Source organism: Chanodichthys erythropterus, chromosome 20 (genome assembly GCF_024489055.1).
Source record: "Chanodichthys erythropterus isolate Z2021 chromosome 20, ASM2448905v1, whole genome shotgun sequence".
Taxonomy (NCBI): Eukaryota; Metazoa; Chordata; class Actinopteri; order Cypriniformes; family Xenocyprididae; genus Chanodichthys; species Chanodichthys erythropterus.
In genome coordinates, this window is record NC_090240.1 from 17129641 (window position 1) to 17145549 (window position 15909).

Below are 15909 nucleotides of genomic sequence, written 5' to 3' on the forward strand. Positions count from 1 at the left end.
AAATGCTGGATGATTGTGTTGATAAATGGCATGCAATTAATTTTAAAACGTATTGTATGATGGAGAACTGTTACGGATGCTGGTATATAAATACACTAACACAAACAAGCTAAACAGGTTAACAAGGGGGCGTGGTCCAATGAGTGTCCATGGTGACTGAATGTGGCGGGAAACAGAACAAAGGGACGCGTTTCAATGCAAACAAACAAACTGAAAGTCCATGTGATTGTGACATTACGCCCCCTCCCGGAAAGGCGCGTCCTCGCACCGTAAAGTAACATCAAAGGGGAGAACTGGAGGGGGTTCTGGAGGTGGACGGCCGACCGGGAGGAGGTGAAAAGCAAAAGTCCATGGTGGAGATGGTGGTGGAGTGATCCAGCATGGAGCCTTGAGCAGAGGCAGATGTCAGGAGCTGACCCAGGCCACAGCGAAGACTGCGTCCCATGGCGGCGGCGCCGGAGGGAGGAGGGAGCGAAGATCATTGGAGCCGCCATGGGGACGACCGGAGGTGATGGCGACACTGATGATGAAGCCCACCGCAAAGCCAGAGAGCCGATGTAGTGGAGGGACCCCGAAGATCTAGGCGGCCGCGACGTAGCTGTAGTGACGATCCCCCGAGATGATGGTAGAGATCCGGAGGGCTGAAGGCGAGCAGGAGCGACCGAGGGCGGAGGTGGAGCCTGCGGGAGGGATGAGCTGGCCGAAGACGAAGGGGTGGAGGGCCGGAGTGTAACGACCGGCCCGTAAGTCCGTGGCATAGGTGTAGCGATGCCCGACCCAGGTGGAGCCGACGTACTGAGGGAGTCCTGCGAGGCTGAAAGTCCGACGATCTCTGCCGGCATCGAGGGAGGACGGAGCGTAGGCGCAGGAGTTGGGACGCCGGATCGAGGAGGACTGGAGCGTGCAGAGGCAGAGGGCAGAGCCAAAGGCTTCTCACAGCAGTGTTGAGATGACTCCCAGAGGGCCCGAGTTGTAGCCTCACCACTGAGAGGAGGCGCAGAGGGACTGATGGGAGGCATCAATAAAGGGACGACAGGAATAGCTGGGGACTGGGGCAAAAACTGTGGAGCAGAGGAAGGTCCAAAACAAAAAACCGAGTCCAAGGTGTGCTGGAGAGGTAGTGGATGAGGGAGGTTGGGAGGTTGGGAGGGAATACAGGGCTGGACGGGACCAGCGGGGAGACGGACAGTTCAGGGCTGGACGGGACCAGCGGGGAGACGGGAACATAAACAGATTCAGGAGATAACAGAGGGGAAAACAAGACAACCTCTTCAACATAAAAAAAAAAATCTCTCCAGTGTGGTGGCCGAACACTCACCCTCAGTGGTGGGGGGGTTGGGTGGGGCTTGCTTCCATCCCGTTGAACTCCACTAAGACTCCCTCAGCGATGGTTGAGGCAGCCGACTCACACACCTGGTCAGGCACACGTTGCTCAGGCTCCATGGCGATGTTCAGCTCGGTCGCTCTTGTGTGCGCTGGCGTGTACGTCGCGGCGGAGTGGCTCTCGTTGCCTGCAGTGGGCTCGGGCTGTTGATCCTCGCAGTCGGGATGTTGTTGGCTGGGCACTGGGTAGCTTGTGGGGCTGGTGTTGTCGTCGATGATGTTAACTGTGAGCGGCGAATCACAGGACACCAGCACCCACTCGACGTATTCCATGAAGCTCCCTCGAGGCCCCTCCCCGGACAGCAGCGCTTTGGTGGGGGTGTTGAGGCCGGCATACAAGAAGTTGCAAAGGCTGCTGTCCGGGTAATGTGTAGATGGTGCTAGGAGCAAAAAATCCTTCAAATGTGCCTCGAGGGAGTGGTCCTTCTGCTCAAGGCAGAGCAACAGAAATGCAGGTGAGTACATAGTGATAGGAATACAAAAAAGTGAAACACGGAAAAAAACCCAAAAAAAACCCACTGACGACAAAATAACGCCGCAACTGTATTGGTCGGGTCTTCTGTTACGGATGCTGGTATATCAAACACACGATGAGGAAGAGTAACGTATAATAAGTCTTTACTAGATAATCCACATGGAGAAACACAGAATCCAGAGTAGAGCATACACCAAACATATCCAAATACAAACGAGACAAACAACTGAACACAGACAGGAACTTAAATACACTAACACAAACAAGCTAAACAGGTTAACAAGGGGGCGTGGTCCAATGAGTGTCCATGGTGACTGTATGTGGCGGGAAACAGAACAAAGGAACGCGTGACAATGCAAACAAACAAACTGAAAGTCCATGTGACTGTGACAAGAACATGCTGTATTACTGTTACTAAAAATAAAGCTGCATCTGATTATGCTATGTTAGTTACTTGACAAAATAGTGTTTTTCTCTGAGGCATGGTAAAGCATTGTACTCGCAAAAAAATCAAGAAAATTTGATTTAAATAATAAGACTAAACGTGTTGAGCTATATAACAATAATTAGTTTTTTCTGTCTTTAAATATAACAGAACAGTTGTTCCCTTGACTATTAAAAACTGAGGGTAACGCGGGTATGACCGTCCCAGAGCCTTGGGTAAAATTGCAATTTTCTCATGATTTACAAATAGTTGCAAACATTTTGTATATTGTCAGTACTCAAGTGAACAAAATATATAACACTGGCCTCGTGGTTTTTGGATATTTTACTGCACACATATTGCACCTTTAATACCTTAATATTGAATAAAAGAAAATATAGTTTACTACTTTTTAATATATTCAACTGTTTGATTTATTTGTTTGTTCACTTACTTGTATTTATAATAGATACTTCCCTTGCTTCATCTGTCATCTTGGATGATTTATTTTGATTTAATTTATTGCTATGCATTCTGAGATTTTGCTCTTAGAATTATCCACAAAAAAAGTATAATAGAAGGCAGTTTAATCCTGCTGCCTATCTTTTGGAATGGCATTTTCAGTTCAAGAATGCATTTTGAAGCTGTCTAAAAAGTATGTTTTAAGTATACTAAAATAAACAAACAAACAAACAAACAAAAAACAAACAACAACAAAAAATCATATACTTCAGTACTAATTTAGATTGGAAAAGCATTTCAGAACTCTCTCTCTTTCTTTCTGTCTCCCTCGTGCTTCCCATATCCTTCTTGTTTTAGCATCAGTTAATGGACTGAGACTTGGCCCAAGCCCAAAACTGTCTGTAGACATTCCAGCCAAGATTGTGTAAATGAGACATGATTATAGAGGGAGAGAGAGGAGCTGATGTGCATGAATGTATTCCCACTGGTTTCCCCAAAAGCCCACCGCAGCCCCATCATCTCTGTAGATCTGAATGCTCTTCTCCCTCCCTGATGTCTCAACCTTGATTACTCTCTCTCTCCATCCCTCCACTTCATTGATCTCTTCCTTCTGCACTCCTCTCTGCTGCTCTCAGGCCCAGGGTGTAGTTTCAGTGCTGTCTGATCCCAGTCTGGTTTTCAAGGAGTTGAAATGCTGTCAGTGCAAGATCAACCACAATTCTCATGAGTCCTTTCCTCTTTCCATCCCAGACTAACAGAGACGGAATCTCTCAGCCTTCAGTCTTCACATTTCAAAGCAAACTCTCCCTGTCCAGTGAGATTTTCTTTTACTCATCCAACTTTAGATTTTCTTGCTACAACCATGCCTGCTGTGAAATGTTTAGTCTCTCTCTAGTTTTAGTTTGTCTTGGTAACCCTGTGGAAAAAGCAAACTAGATCAGCTCTGCTGGAGTGACAAACACATGGGACACAACGTGATCACAACTTTATTTCCCATTCGTTATGAAAGTTATATGCTGCTGCTGTTGATAATTGCTGCTGCAGAGCAAGTATGGACTTGCTACTGCTAATAACTGGACAAGAGGAGGAGCTGGGGATGGAGGAGGGTAATTAACTCATAAGCAATGCGATAAGCTACTGATAATACTGATTGATATACTACTACAAATACTGACGTGATCTGCCAGAACTAACGCTACGCTGGATTTCTGTCAGGAATTATCGTCAAAGATGATTGACAGTTAGCATACAGTTTGGATTGGCGGTATGGTCAAAGACTATAGACTATATGCGTCACTCGTATTGTTTTGAATGGGCGAAATAAGTCCCGCCTTCTAAATTAGAGCCAATCACCATTTGATAAAGTCATTGCATCACTGCAGTGACCGTTAGAAGCTCCGGTTCCTATAAAAAACAGTCAGACACAAAAGACGCACACTTTAGGAGTGTGCATGCGCATTAGCTTGATCCAGCCTGAAAAATACAGGTTTTTTTTGTCATGATTTCAGCATTTAGAAACAAAATTTATGAGATAGTTTTTGTCAGATTTCATTGGTGATTTCAAATATGAAATTTAATTGAAAGCTTGGCAAACAGCTTTGGAGAATTTGATGTTTCCCCATTCAAAGAGATAAGAGCTGCACTTGCATGCCCGAGAGGCATTTCAAAGATGGCCGTCAAGTGAAATTACTTATCTTAAAGGGACTTTGGTATGGTTCTGTTCTGGACAAGAACTCACTGCACATCCAGTACAGACACATTGAAATAAAGGTAACACTTTAGTATGGGGAACAATTCTCACTTTAAACTAGTTGCTTAATAGCTGTTTTTTAGTACTTCACACATATTGCCTTATTTTGTATGAACATTCTAAATCCCTAAATCCTACCCCACACCTAAACTTGAATGCTACAGCAACTACTTTACTGACTATTAATAAGCAGTAAATTAAGAGTTTATTGAGGCAAAAGTCATAGTTAATATGAATATGTGTTCCCCATACCAAAGTGTTACCAAAATAAAAGAAGCAGGAGGTTGCACTAAGTAAATACATCTTAACAAATCAATACAAGAGAATTTAATGCTAGGCTATATAAATATTTTTGAAACCTATTTAAAAACAAAAAACAAAACAAACAAACAAAAAAACCATCAAGACAATATTGGAAAATGAGGTTGTCCAAACTGGTTTAACTTTTTTGGGGGGGGATCAGAAAAAGTATGTGTGGCAAGCAGATCGGGGCCGAGAGCCATGGGAATGGAACGACTGTTAATTAGCGTCACCTGCACGGCACACGCCGGTCTCAATTCCCATGGAGGAGCTCCTCTGCTTGCCACAGTATGAAATATTATGTGTTCATTGTGTGAAAACAATCTCAATGTTTGAAATCATATTTACAAAAAAATGTATGTGCTCATACTTTTACAGTGAAATATTGAACTGTATATTGAGATTTCATTTATATACTGAACTATAATATGATCATTGCAATGTTGTGATTAAAATATTCAACACATACTTTGTAATTTTGAGTCGGTTATAAGAGAATTACTGTTAATTCTAATGATGAAGTCTGTTCACTACTTATTAAATACAATTTAACAGTGAAAACAGGGTGTTGTTTTCATTTGCTGGTTCAACTTGTCACCATAAACCCACAGGGGCTCATAAGCACCATGCAAATATTGCTGGTGTGGCTTTTACTCACACTGACTCACACATAGAGATTCATAATTAAGGTTATGAAGTTCAGTGAAATTATTATCACTAGTGTCATTTCACAACAGTGTCTGTCAATGTTTGTATTGTACTATCATACAGCTGGAAATACGAAAACTCTTGAGTGAGAATGCAATTCAAATCTCATTTTCCACTTCCTGAGAAGTTCAACAAATAATCTAACAGTAACATATTTGATGGTAAGTTCCCTCCATGGTGATGTTTGTAGTGTTGTATGATTATAATGGCTCTATACCTGTGTGACTCAGGACTGGAGGAGGATGTGCTACTGTCTGTCTTCACGTCTTCACCACACTCACTCAGTCTGGCTCTTGCTGTTGCATAATGACCCAAGAAAGGACAGCAGACGAGTCAAAAAACATCATGTCATCTTATAATGGTGCTGTATTACAGAAGAGAGATTTTCTTTTATTATTATTATACTTTATTTTATTTATTTGCACAACTGATAGTCAGTTTGTAAATGGCTGCAAATATTTTAAATGTTTAAATACTAGTTTTTATCATGCTATTTAAGTGCACTAAATTCAAATTCACTAAAGTCAAATTTGAGAGTGCCCAGTTTCCTCAGTCTACTGACTGTGAATAAAACCTAATCACCAAAAATGTAGTAAAAATGCATATTTGGACCATTCCAAGGTTCACTTATAATGTAAATAAAGTTTTATATTTCCCCTGGAAGTGCATCATCACTCCATAAAGCCAGTGCTCCCCACCAAGCCGTGTAGAATAACATCCACGCGGATGGGATAGGTTTTTCAGGCAGTGGGTCAGGCTGGTGCTGCCCTGCACACTATACTGCAGGCATACCAGGCTGATCTGCTAAAAGATCTGAGCACGAGCTGGGGTATTGACGAGGAGTCATTTCCAGAACTTCGCTGGGCCACAGATCTGTCTCTCTGGGTGATTAAGAAAATGGCTTGTGATGTCGGCCGTTCTATGTCAGCTACGGTCGCACCTGTGGCTCAACCTCACAGGCATCAAGGACAGGGACAAGGTATTCCTTCTTAATGCCCCAATGTTGCCTTCTGGACTGTTTAGCTAATCCATCAATACAGTGGTCTACAGGTTCTGGGAGGCAAAGGGGCATGTGGAAGCTTTTGATAAGTTTCTCCCCTGCTGTGTTCAGTGGAGAGAGGCCCAGAAGCAGAGTGTGGCAAGTCGTGTGCCCCCTCATAAAAATTGGGGACCAGCTCACCACACGCAGCCTAAGAGGTGGACGGATCTAAGATCTATCATCTCCGCCAAGAAGAAGTCCTGAGGCTTGTGCGCCCAGGATAGAAGGAGTGTGTCAACTTGGGATGGGATGTGAAAAGTTTCAACAATGTTCAGAAGTTCCTTCCAGGCACACTCAGTGTACCGCTGTTCAATCTCCACTGCCTTTGCCATGGATCCACTTCAGAACAGCGAACATCTAACATCCCCCGATCAAAATGAAGTGTCAAAACTTGTGCACCTTTCAGACAATCTGGCACTGTGGAACCTACTGCCAAACATCTCTCCTTGGGTGGTAAGGTCTGTAGAAAAGGGCTACAAGATCCAATTTGCATATTGTCCTCCGCTTTTCAACGGTGTGGTTTCCACTACCATGAAATTGGAGCTACTGCATTTGTTGGCAACGGAACTGCAAGCTCTTCTGGACAAAGGGGTCATAGAACATGTTCGCCTCTCAGACAAAGAGTCAGGCTATTACAGCTGGTATTTTTTGATTCCCAAAAAAGATGGGGGGTTGCGTTGAATAATGGATCTTTGTGGTTTGAACCTCAGAATATATAAGTTCAAAATGTTAACAATCAAAACGATTGTATCTCAAATTCAATCTGAGAATTGGTTTGTGACAATCACACTCAAGGACACATACTTTCATATAGATATTCTGCCACAACACATGAAGTTCCTGAGGTTCACTTTTGGGGGCAGAGCTTACCAATATCGGGTTCTTCAATTCGGCCTAGACTTGTCACCCTGCACGAACACAAAATGCATAGATGCAGCTATGGCTCTTTTGCGACTTCAGGGCATCCACATCAGGCCAAGTTCTGGAATCAAATCACTGAGGGTGCTTCTGAAATGTTTATACAGAGAATTTGACTGCAGATTGTTTTGAAAATGAGGCACTGAATAATAGAAAGTTCACAAAAAACATCTCGGGTTACTTGACAGTAACCCTGTTTCCCGAAAAAGCAGGAACAAGATGCTATGCTTTATTGCCTCACTGTGGACGTACCTAGATGTATCTTCAGACAAAGTTATAACTTGAATGTGTGTCTGTTTCACGTTTATTTATAGCCTCTCACAAGCACAGATTCCGATGACGTCATCGTCAGATGTTATTTAAGCCACATTCTTGGCGTATTTCCCACACATGCTTCACAACCGGTCGAACAAAGAACATTCTCATTAGCGTTGATGAAACGCAGCATCTCGTTCCCGCTTTTTAAGGGAACAGGGTTACAGTCAAGTAACCCAACACATTTCTTTGCGAACTTTCCATCCACTGTCAGGGTTCTGTCACTTCTGTCTAGCGTAATTTCTTGGTTTTGTGACAGAGCTCTGACACTCCCATATTGTCTTGTCTTTGTGTTTGTTTCTTGCCAAATGCTTTCATGTCATGCTTGTGTTTGTTATGTTGGTGAGAGCACATGGCTTGTCATGTGTTTCCCTGTGCCATGTGCTCTCCTGTCAATTGTCTTGACTTTACCCATCTTGTTACCTGATTATTATTTCATTTGCCCGACCTGTCCTCCCTGATTACCTACCTTGTTTGCTCCCTACTTATTCTTCTTGTGTTTTATGTCCTGTGCTGGATTGTTATCTTGCATGCTGTGTTACATTTGTGTATTTGATGTTCCCTCATGTCAGCTTCAATCCAAGTCTGAGTTATGTTTTTTCCCCTTTGGGGTATTTTGGTTTGTGTCCAGTTTATTTTTTATTTCTAAATAAATCCTTATATTTCCTGCAGTTGAGTCCTCATTGTTTTTCATCAACAACGTACCATGACAGAACGATCCAGCCATGATGAGGACTCAGTGGGAAGAGGGTTTCTGGCACTCTCCAGCCTCTACTCTCTCCTGCCCCCTCTTTGATCGCATGCTCCTATTCAAGCTCTCTCCGTCAGCAGGGAGCTGACCTGAAGGAGTTTGTTACGGAGTTCAGTGGTGCTGCAGAGGGTCTGGGGCTCAACAAGGACACTGAAGCAACTCCAGTGGTGGCCGAAGAGTCTGCAGTGCACCCAATGGTGGCTGAAGACACTGCAGCACCCCCCTGAGGCAGTAAGCTCCATGCCACCGACCCAGAGGTCGTCCCAGAGCAGCTCGCTGCTAACTTGGAGGTCGTCCCTGAGCAACCAGCTGCCATCATGGAGGCCGTTCCCAAGCCAGCTCTGTCCAAACTGTTGGCCTGACTGCACCACCCAAGCTGTTGGCCCTGCCTGCACCACCCAAGCTGTTTGCCCTGCCGTTTCCGCCCAAAGGTTTTGCTCTGCCTGCACCGCCCAAGCTGTTGGCCTTGCCTGCACCACCCAAGCTGTTTGCCCTGCTGGCTTCACCTATGCAGTTGGCCCTGCCTGCACCGCTCAAGATGTTGGCCCTGCTGCCGCTGCTCAAGATTCCTGGTCTACCGGCTCCTTCCCAGAGCCTTGTTTTGTTTTTTCTGTCCCTACGCCATGTTCTGCCGTAATCACCCTTGCTGACTGCCTTGCCTGCTTCATGCTGGTTTTGTCCATGCTGCTTGCATTGCCTTGGCCCTCAGTCAAGACTTTAGATCCTCTGGAGCCTGCATGGCATGTCCCTCCCATCCCACCCTGGTCTTTTGACAGGGTTTCTGACTGGCCATAGCCCATTTGGTCCATCCCTCCGGCACTGCCCTGGCCCTTAGTCAAGACTCTAGACCTGTCAGAGCCTGCCTGAGCCTGCCTGGTATATCCCTCCTGTCTCGCCCTGGTATTCTGATGGGGTTTTTGACTGGCTGGAGCCCTTCTGGTCCATCTCTCCACCAATGCCCAGTTCCCAGCCAGGATTCCAGATTCCCCAAACCCTACCTGGTCTGTCCCTCTGGTCCCACCCTGGCTCTCAGCCATGACTTCTGGTCTGCCCGAACCCCTTTGGATTCACCCACCCGCCCCTCCCTGATTGAGGAGGGTTAGTGTCAGGGTTCTGTCACTTCTGTCTAGTGTAATTTCTTGGTTTTGTGACGGAGCTCTGACACTCCTGTATTGTCTTGTCTTTGTGTTTGTTTCTTGCCAAATGTTTTCATGTCATATTTGTGTTTGTTATGTTTGTGTGAGCACATGGCTTGTCATGTGTTTCCCTGTGCCATGTGCTCTCCTGTCAATTGTCTTGACTCCACCCATCTTGTTACCTGATTATTATTTAATTTGCCCGACCTGTCCTCCCTGATTACCTACCTTGTTTGTTCCCTATATATTCTCCTTGTGTTTTCTGTCCTTTGCTGGATCGTTGTCTTGCATGCTGTGTTACATTTGTGTGTTTGATGTTCCCTCATGTCAGTTTCAAGCCAAGTCTGAGTTAAGTTATGTTTAGTTATGTTTTTTTTTTTTCCCCTTTGGGGTGTTTTGGTTTGTGTTCAGTTTATTTTTTTTTTTATTTATAAATAAACCCTTATATTTCCTGCAATTGAGTCCTCACTGTTTTTCATCAACAACGTGCCGTGACATCCACTTGTTCCTGACACTGAGAACCTTCTGAAGTCTCTAAAGAAATATTTAAACAGGACACATCAAAGTGAACATTTCCTTACTCTTCTATTTATTCTTCCATTTATCCTCATGTAGGCATACTCAAGTGCATGGATTCCTCAAAGTGAATGTGCCTCTGTATACTGTATCCTGTGTAGACAGCATCAGTGATTATAATTGGTTCTTCTTGATTTAGACATGATGTGATGCTTGTATCTGTTGTAGGCTAATGTCAGCTGAAAAAAAATAAAAATAAAACTGGTATCCTCCTTGATTCCTGTTCTTTCAGACAACAAAGCATTTGAATGTGACAAGCTCATAATCACGACTTCAGGAATTTCCGATAGCATGTGAAAGCAGCAGTATTTATTAACCTGTATAATGTCACAAATCCCACAATATCGAAATGAGCCATTTTTGGAGCTTGATTGTTTATGAGGAGGATGTTTTAAGCTCTGAAACTTGCAGGATGTTTTAATGGTACAAAGATCAAGGCAAACTTGATTTCTCATGTCATGACCACTTTAAGGAAGCAGTTCATTTTGCAGGTACTACATTTATTAAAATCTCTGCCTTATTTTGTGTATTTTTCTTCTATTTTCTCACTTTTTTGTGTATATAATTATGCTAATGCAATGTCATTCATTCTTCATGCGTATATGTAGAGTCATTTTTGTCATTTACAGTTGTAATTGGGTGAGAACAAGGTTTGTGGTATTGGTCAAAAAGAGGTTTTTGGAAGTGTAATGGCAACAGAACTGGTTTAGAAAGGACTGAAATTGATGGAGCATTTCAATGTCAGAAGCAGGACCTCATTATGTTAAATGTATTCAAACTCTTTAAAATGACATGAAAGAGAACTCTAAATAAACAAATAAACACAAATCTAGACAGAGAGACAGCAGAGGCATCAGACACAAATTCCCAGCTGCTGATCCAGTCTGAATAAGACTTTACCTGTTATTATTGTTAAATGTCAGATAAACAACATGTTAGATTAGACCTGGCATTGATTTTGAGGATCACTTCATATTGCAAAACATTATTTCTGCAATTTCATCTTAAAATAAGTAAGTAATTCTTAATTTTTAGAAAAAGTTCATTTTTAATTATTATGATTGCAATGATGTCGAGTCAATTGTATTTGCAATACAAGGCATGCATTAAAATAAATGTACTTATCAAATATTTAGTTACATAGTATGTGCAATACTACTCATATGTTCAATGAATAAATGCTTTGTTTATTTATTTATTATTATTATTATATTACATGATATGCATTCAAGTTGGTATGAATCATAATGCTTGTCAATTTTAATTTCAACAATGTCAAAACGTTTGTTAGATCCTGAGAGGATGCGAAGCTGTTTTGAATGATGTGATCATTGGTACAGCACAGCGAATATTATCAACCTTTCTCGAACATCATAAAACAGCTGACAACCAAATAATTACTGCTTTTAATGTATTGTCATGGCAGTGCTTTGCTCATATTTACCAAGAAAAATTCATTGTGTGAGCAAGCAGACTTGGCAGTAATGCTCTTTCTGATTCGGATTCCAATATATGTAATTGTTTGTGAATCTTGATGCATTTCCACAGTGGGAATCACAGGTTGTAGCTTTCAAATAAAACAAGACATTGCCGACAAAAATTTAAATAGAGGATTTGATGTGAAATGTCATTTTAATGCCATTGTTGTGGAGGGCCCAGGGGAGCAAATACAGACTGCATTTAGTCAGGATAAAAAGCTGTTCATCCTGATTTATATTTTCATTCACTTTTTTTTTTTTTTTTTCACTTTCTCTGTGACTTTCCCAGATATACCAAGATGAAGACAGCTACCAACATCTATATCTTTAACCTGGCACTGGCTGATGCGCTGGTTCTGGCTACGCTTCCTTTCCAGGGCACGGATGTATTCCTTGGTTTCTGGCCCTTTGGCAATGCCCTGTGCAAAGCGGTCGTCTCCATTGACTACTATAATATGTTTACTAGTGTGTTCACCTTGACCGTGATGAGCATGGATCGATACGTGGCCGTGTGCCACCCGGTGAAAGCCCTGGACATGCGGACACCCCACAAGGCCAAAGTGGTCAATATCTGCGTGTGGGTCTTGGCTTCAGCCATAGGGGTCCCGGCTATGGTACTTGGAGATGTGGAAGATGACAACGGTGAGTGTCTGGGTGTGTGTGTGTGTGTGTGTGTGTGTGTGTGTGTGTGTGTGTGTGTGTGTGTGTGTGTGTGTGTGTGTGTGTGTGTGAGAGAGACCCTATTTAACTTTTTTGTTTACTTACTTAATTTGATGAACAATAAGGTTTCATTAGTTTAACCATATTAACAGTTCATTTTGATAGTTCACCTTAGAAATTCCACTAACTATAAGTCACTTTTCAACTACATGTCAGATGACTCTCATTAGAATATTAAACTGTCTGTTTAGTATCTCCTAACACTTTATTTAGATGGTTCCCAACAGACATTGAAGTAATAACATGAGCTAATAATGAATGAATGAACTTCTACTGCATTTATTAATCTTAGTCAATGGTAATTTCAACATTTACTAATTAATTTTCAAAATCTACAGTTAGGAACTAACATGAACAAGCAATGAACAAATAGATTTTTTTTATTATTATTATTATTATTTTATTAACGCTAACAGATATTAATGAATACAGTGTTGTTGTAGTAGTATTGAGAAACTATTATATTTAATTTAGAGTTTTTATATTGACATTTTATCTTTTTATTTTAAATTTAGTTTTGTTTTGTTGTGTTTTTGCCTTTTTAATGTCTATAGTTTATTTTAGTTTTAGTTTTTTAGTTCTTAAAGTTTAACAAAAAAAAAAATAGAAAAAAAAAGAAATGTTGACTTCTCAACTACCTAAAATTAAATATTTATTTTTTTAAAAAATATTTTGAAATATTTATTTATTTTACATATTGTTTTATTTTTAGTTAAATATAACATTGTTTCCAAATAATAATAATAAAAAGCCTCCTCAAAATATAATTTTGAATATTGAATATCAAATTTGAATCTCAGAAATATGTCAAATGATGGAAGTAAAATAGGTTGGAAAAACGGTTTCCTGTTGACTTTAATGTAAAAGATCCCCTCAACTGCAGAAAATGTGGGAATGATCAATGTAGCTTACAGGCCAGTAAGTGAATATTAAACATTTATTTAACGTTCAGTTGGGAGCAGGATGTACTAGTACACCGAATAACAAATTATAACATCTTAGACCTACAGGGGAATCGTAATATGACTTTATATGTGTGTAGGGTTTGTTTTGTTTGTCAATAATACATGCACTATTAATGGGCTTTAAAAAGCACATCAAAGCATTTCAGTGTTAATCATTTTGCTGTTAGGTTCCATTGAAGTTACTGTAATTGCTCTGTGCACTGTTCTGAAAGCAGAACCACAGGTGACCCAGAAGGGCTTTTCCTCCCTGTGGCTTTGAGCTCCTGATAATCATAACATTTCTAATTGAGGTCTCTTTTTAGTTAAAAAAAAAAAACCTTAAAGTACCTTGCTAGGTTAATTGTATTAGCTGGAAACTAATTTAACACCAGGCAGAGCTCACCTTTAAAGGTGACAGGTTGTATATAAAATAAAATAAATTACATTTTGATTTGTGACCTGTTAACAAATATGTTCATCAGTAAAGGTGTGTTTGTAATTGTGTGACACTTGGGCCAGGTCCTGGATCTCTGCTGTGCCCTCAGCAACAACTCCTCAACACCCTCTTCACTTTTATCCATAATTCATGAACCTAACAGATCCTGAAGAATAATGGATCAGCCCATTTAGATGTATTGTGTTGTGTAAAATAACCTGTTCTGATCTTTAGCTCCCTCTCAGTGAAGTAATCACCACTAAACCAGATGAGGTCTAAACATGATGCTATACATGGACCTATGCATGCATTTGTGCCAATTAGATGTTATTATTATTATTTTTTTTATTATAAGACTTGTTTTATATCCAGAATATGTACATTAAAACTACTAAAACTACTGACTTCAAAATTTTGAATGGTAATCTGTAAGATTTGTAAGATGTTTTTGAAATAAATATCTTATTGTCAAGTGTGGCTGCAATAAAGTGTATGAAGGAAGCGTGAAGAAACAAAAACAGTCTTTAAGTCCAAAAGAAACACTCAGGAGATCGCAGGGGAATAACATAACAACCACAGTAACATTGATGATACCAGACAAAGAAACTGAATGAACAGAGGATTTAAATACAAAGAGATAATTAACATAATCAGAAACATGTGCATAACTCAATCAAAAACCATGAAGACAAACTAGGAAGGGAACACAGGCAATGTAGAATAGGGTCATGCATAATTTTTTTATATCATCACATTTCCCTCAAAGTTTTGTTACTGTAATATGTATTGATGTTTTAGTTTCTTTCTTTTCTTTTCTTTTTTTCCCTTCACAATTCAGTTCAGATGATCAGTGTTTCTCTCAGCAGAATGTTCAGACAGCTTTCTTTCGTAACACTCTCTCCTCTCCGCTACTGCCAGGCTGCAACATATTTATTTATTCATCACTTCATGCAAGTTGCATTCTGCTGCCTTTGACACTGCAGGGAAAGACAGACAGAAGCAGAGGGAGGGAGGATGACTGAGATTCAGAGGTGAAGGGATGTGGATGAATGTCTGTAAACAAATGTCCAGCAGTGTAGATGTTAAGTCTGTGTTTAACTTCTTAGCAAAGCTGTTCTGTCTCAAAATAGCCTTCAAAGAAACAAGCGGACTTGGAACAATGAGTTCCTTGGTCACATCATTGCAAATGATGAAATATAATTGCATATTCTACATTGGTGGTACCATATAAATTCAGAAACACTGCAAACTGTTGCATGTTTTACATATAATTCTATTATTTGCACATATAACTAATACCAACTGGTTGCAAGCATATTTTTCCAGTCTGCTTCCATGAGTCTTTGAAGATGCATGGAGAGCTGTGCTTGTCAAAATCCTGCTGTTTTACTGATGTGATTTGAGTGACTATTTTTTTTTTTTTTTATATATGAATACAAAGCAATTTTGAAGTGCCTTAGAAATGATCTTGCAAAATGATTGATTGTATTGGAGAAAAAAAAAAAAAAAAAGGTTTATATATGGAAGGTGCTGTGCTCTCAACTGAATTGGAGATTGCCTCTTACAGTATGTGCAAGTCAGGGTGTTGCTTTAGACTGGTATGACATAGATAGATAGATAGATAGATAGATAGATAGATAGATAGATAGATAGATAGATAGATAGATAGATAGATAGATAGATAGATAGATAGATAGATAGATAGATAGATAGATAGATAGATAGATAGATAGATAGATAGATAGATAGATAGATAGATAGATAGATAGATAGATAGATAGACATCTAGAACACTAATGCCAGCTTTCTTTTAGCTAAGATGGGTGAAAAGACAATCTCTTGGCACTTGCAGTTGACAGATGTTTCATGGAAGTGCTGATGTAGCAGGCAGGAAGTCCAGATTCACACATCTCAGGAATGGTGATTTAATGCTTTCAGATGTGGGCTGTCAAAAATGTCAAGAGGAGTGGCAGGGAGTAAATGATTAACTCTGAAAAACATTTTCTGAAAAGGGCATGCTGAAACTGTGAAAATCTCAATATTGTTGAGGGGCACTTTGGAGGATATTTACTTGAATTGAATACTGTGTGATAT

General features: G+C 40.7%; 1 protein-coding gene across 3 annotated transcripts in view; it reads left to right on the forward strand.

Moving 5' to 3' along the window:
• Positions 1–15909, forward strand: part of oprl1 (opiate receptor-like 1) — a 39911-nt gene that overhangs the window by 22987 nt on the left and 1015 nt on the right. For 2 of the 3 annotated variants that reach the window (XM_067371007.1, XM_067371008.1), the window contains exon 2: positions 12005–12357. In XM_067371007.1, coding sequence (XP_067227108.1) covers positions 12005–12357 — 353 coding nt within the window. Of the gene's footprint in view, positions 1–12004; positions 12364–15909 lie in introns of all 3 variants that reach the window. The other variant, XM_067371006.1, reaches the window with a different exon arrangement.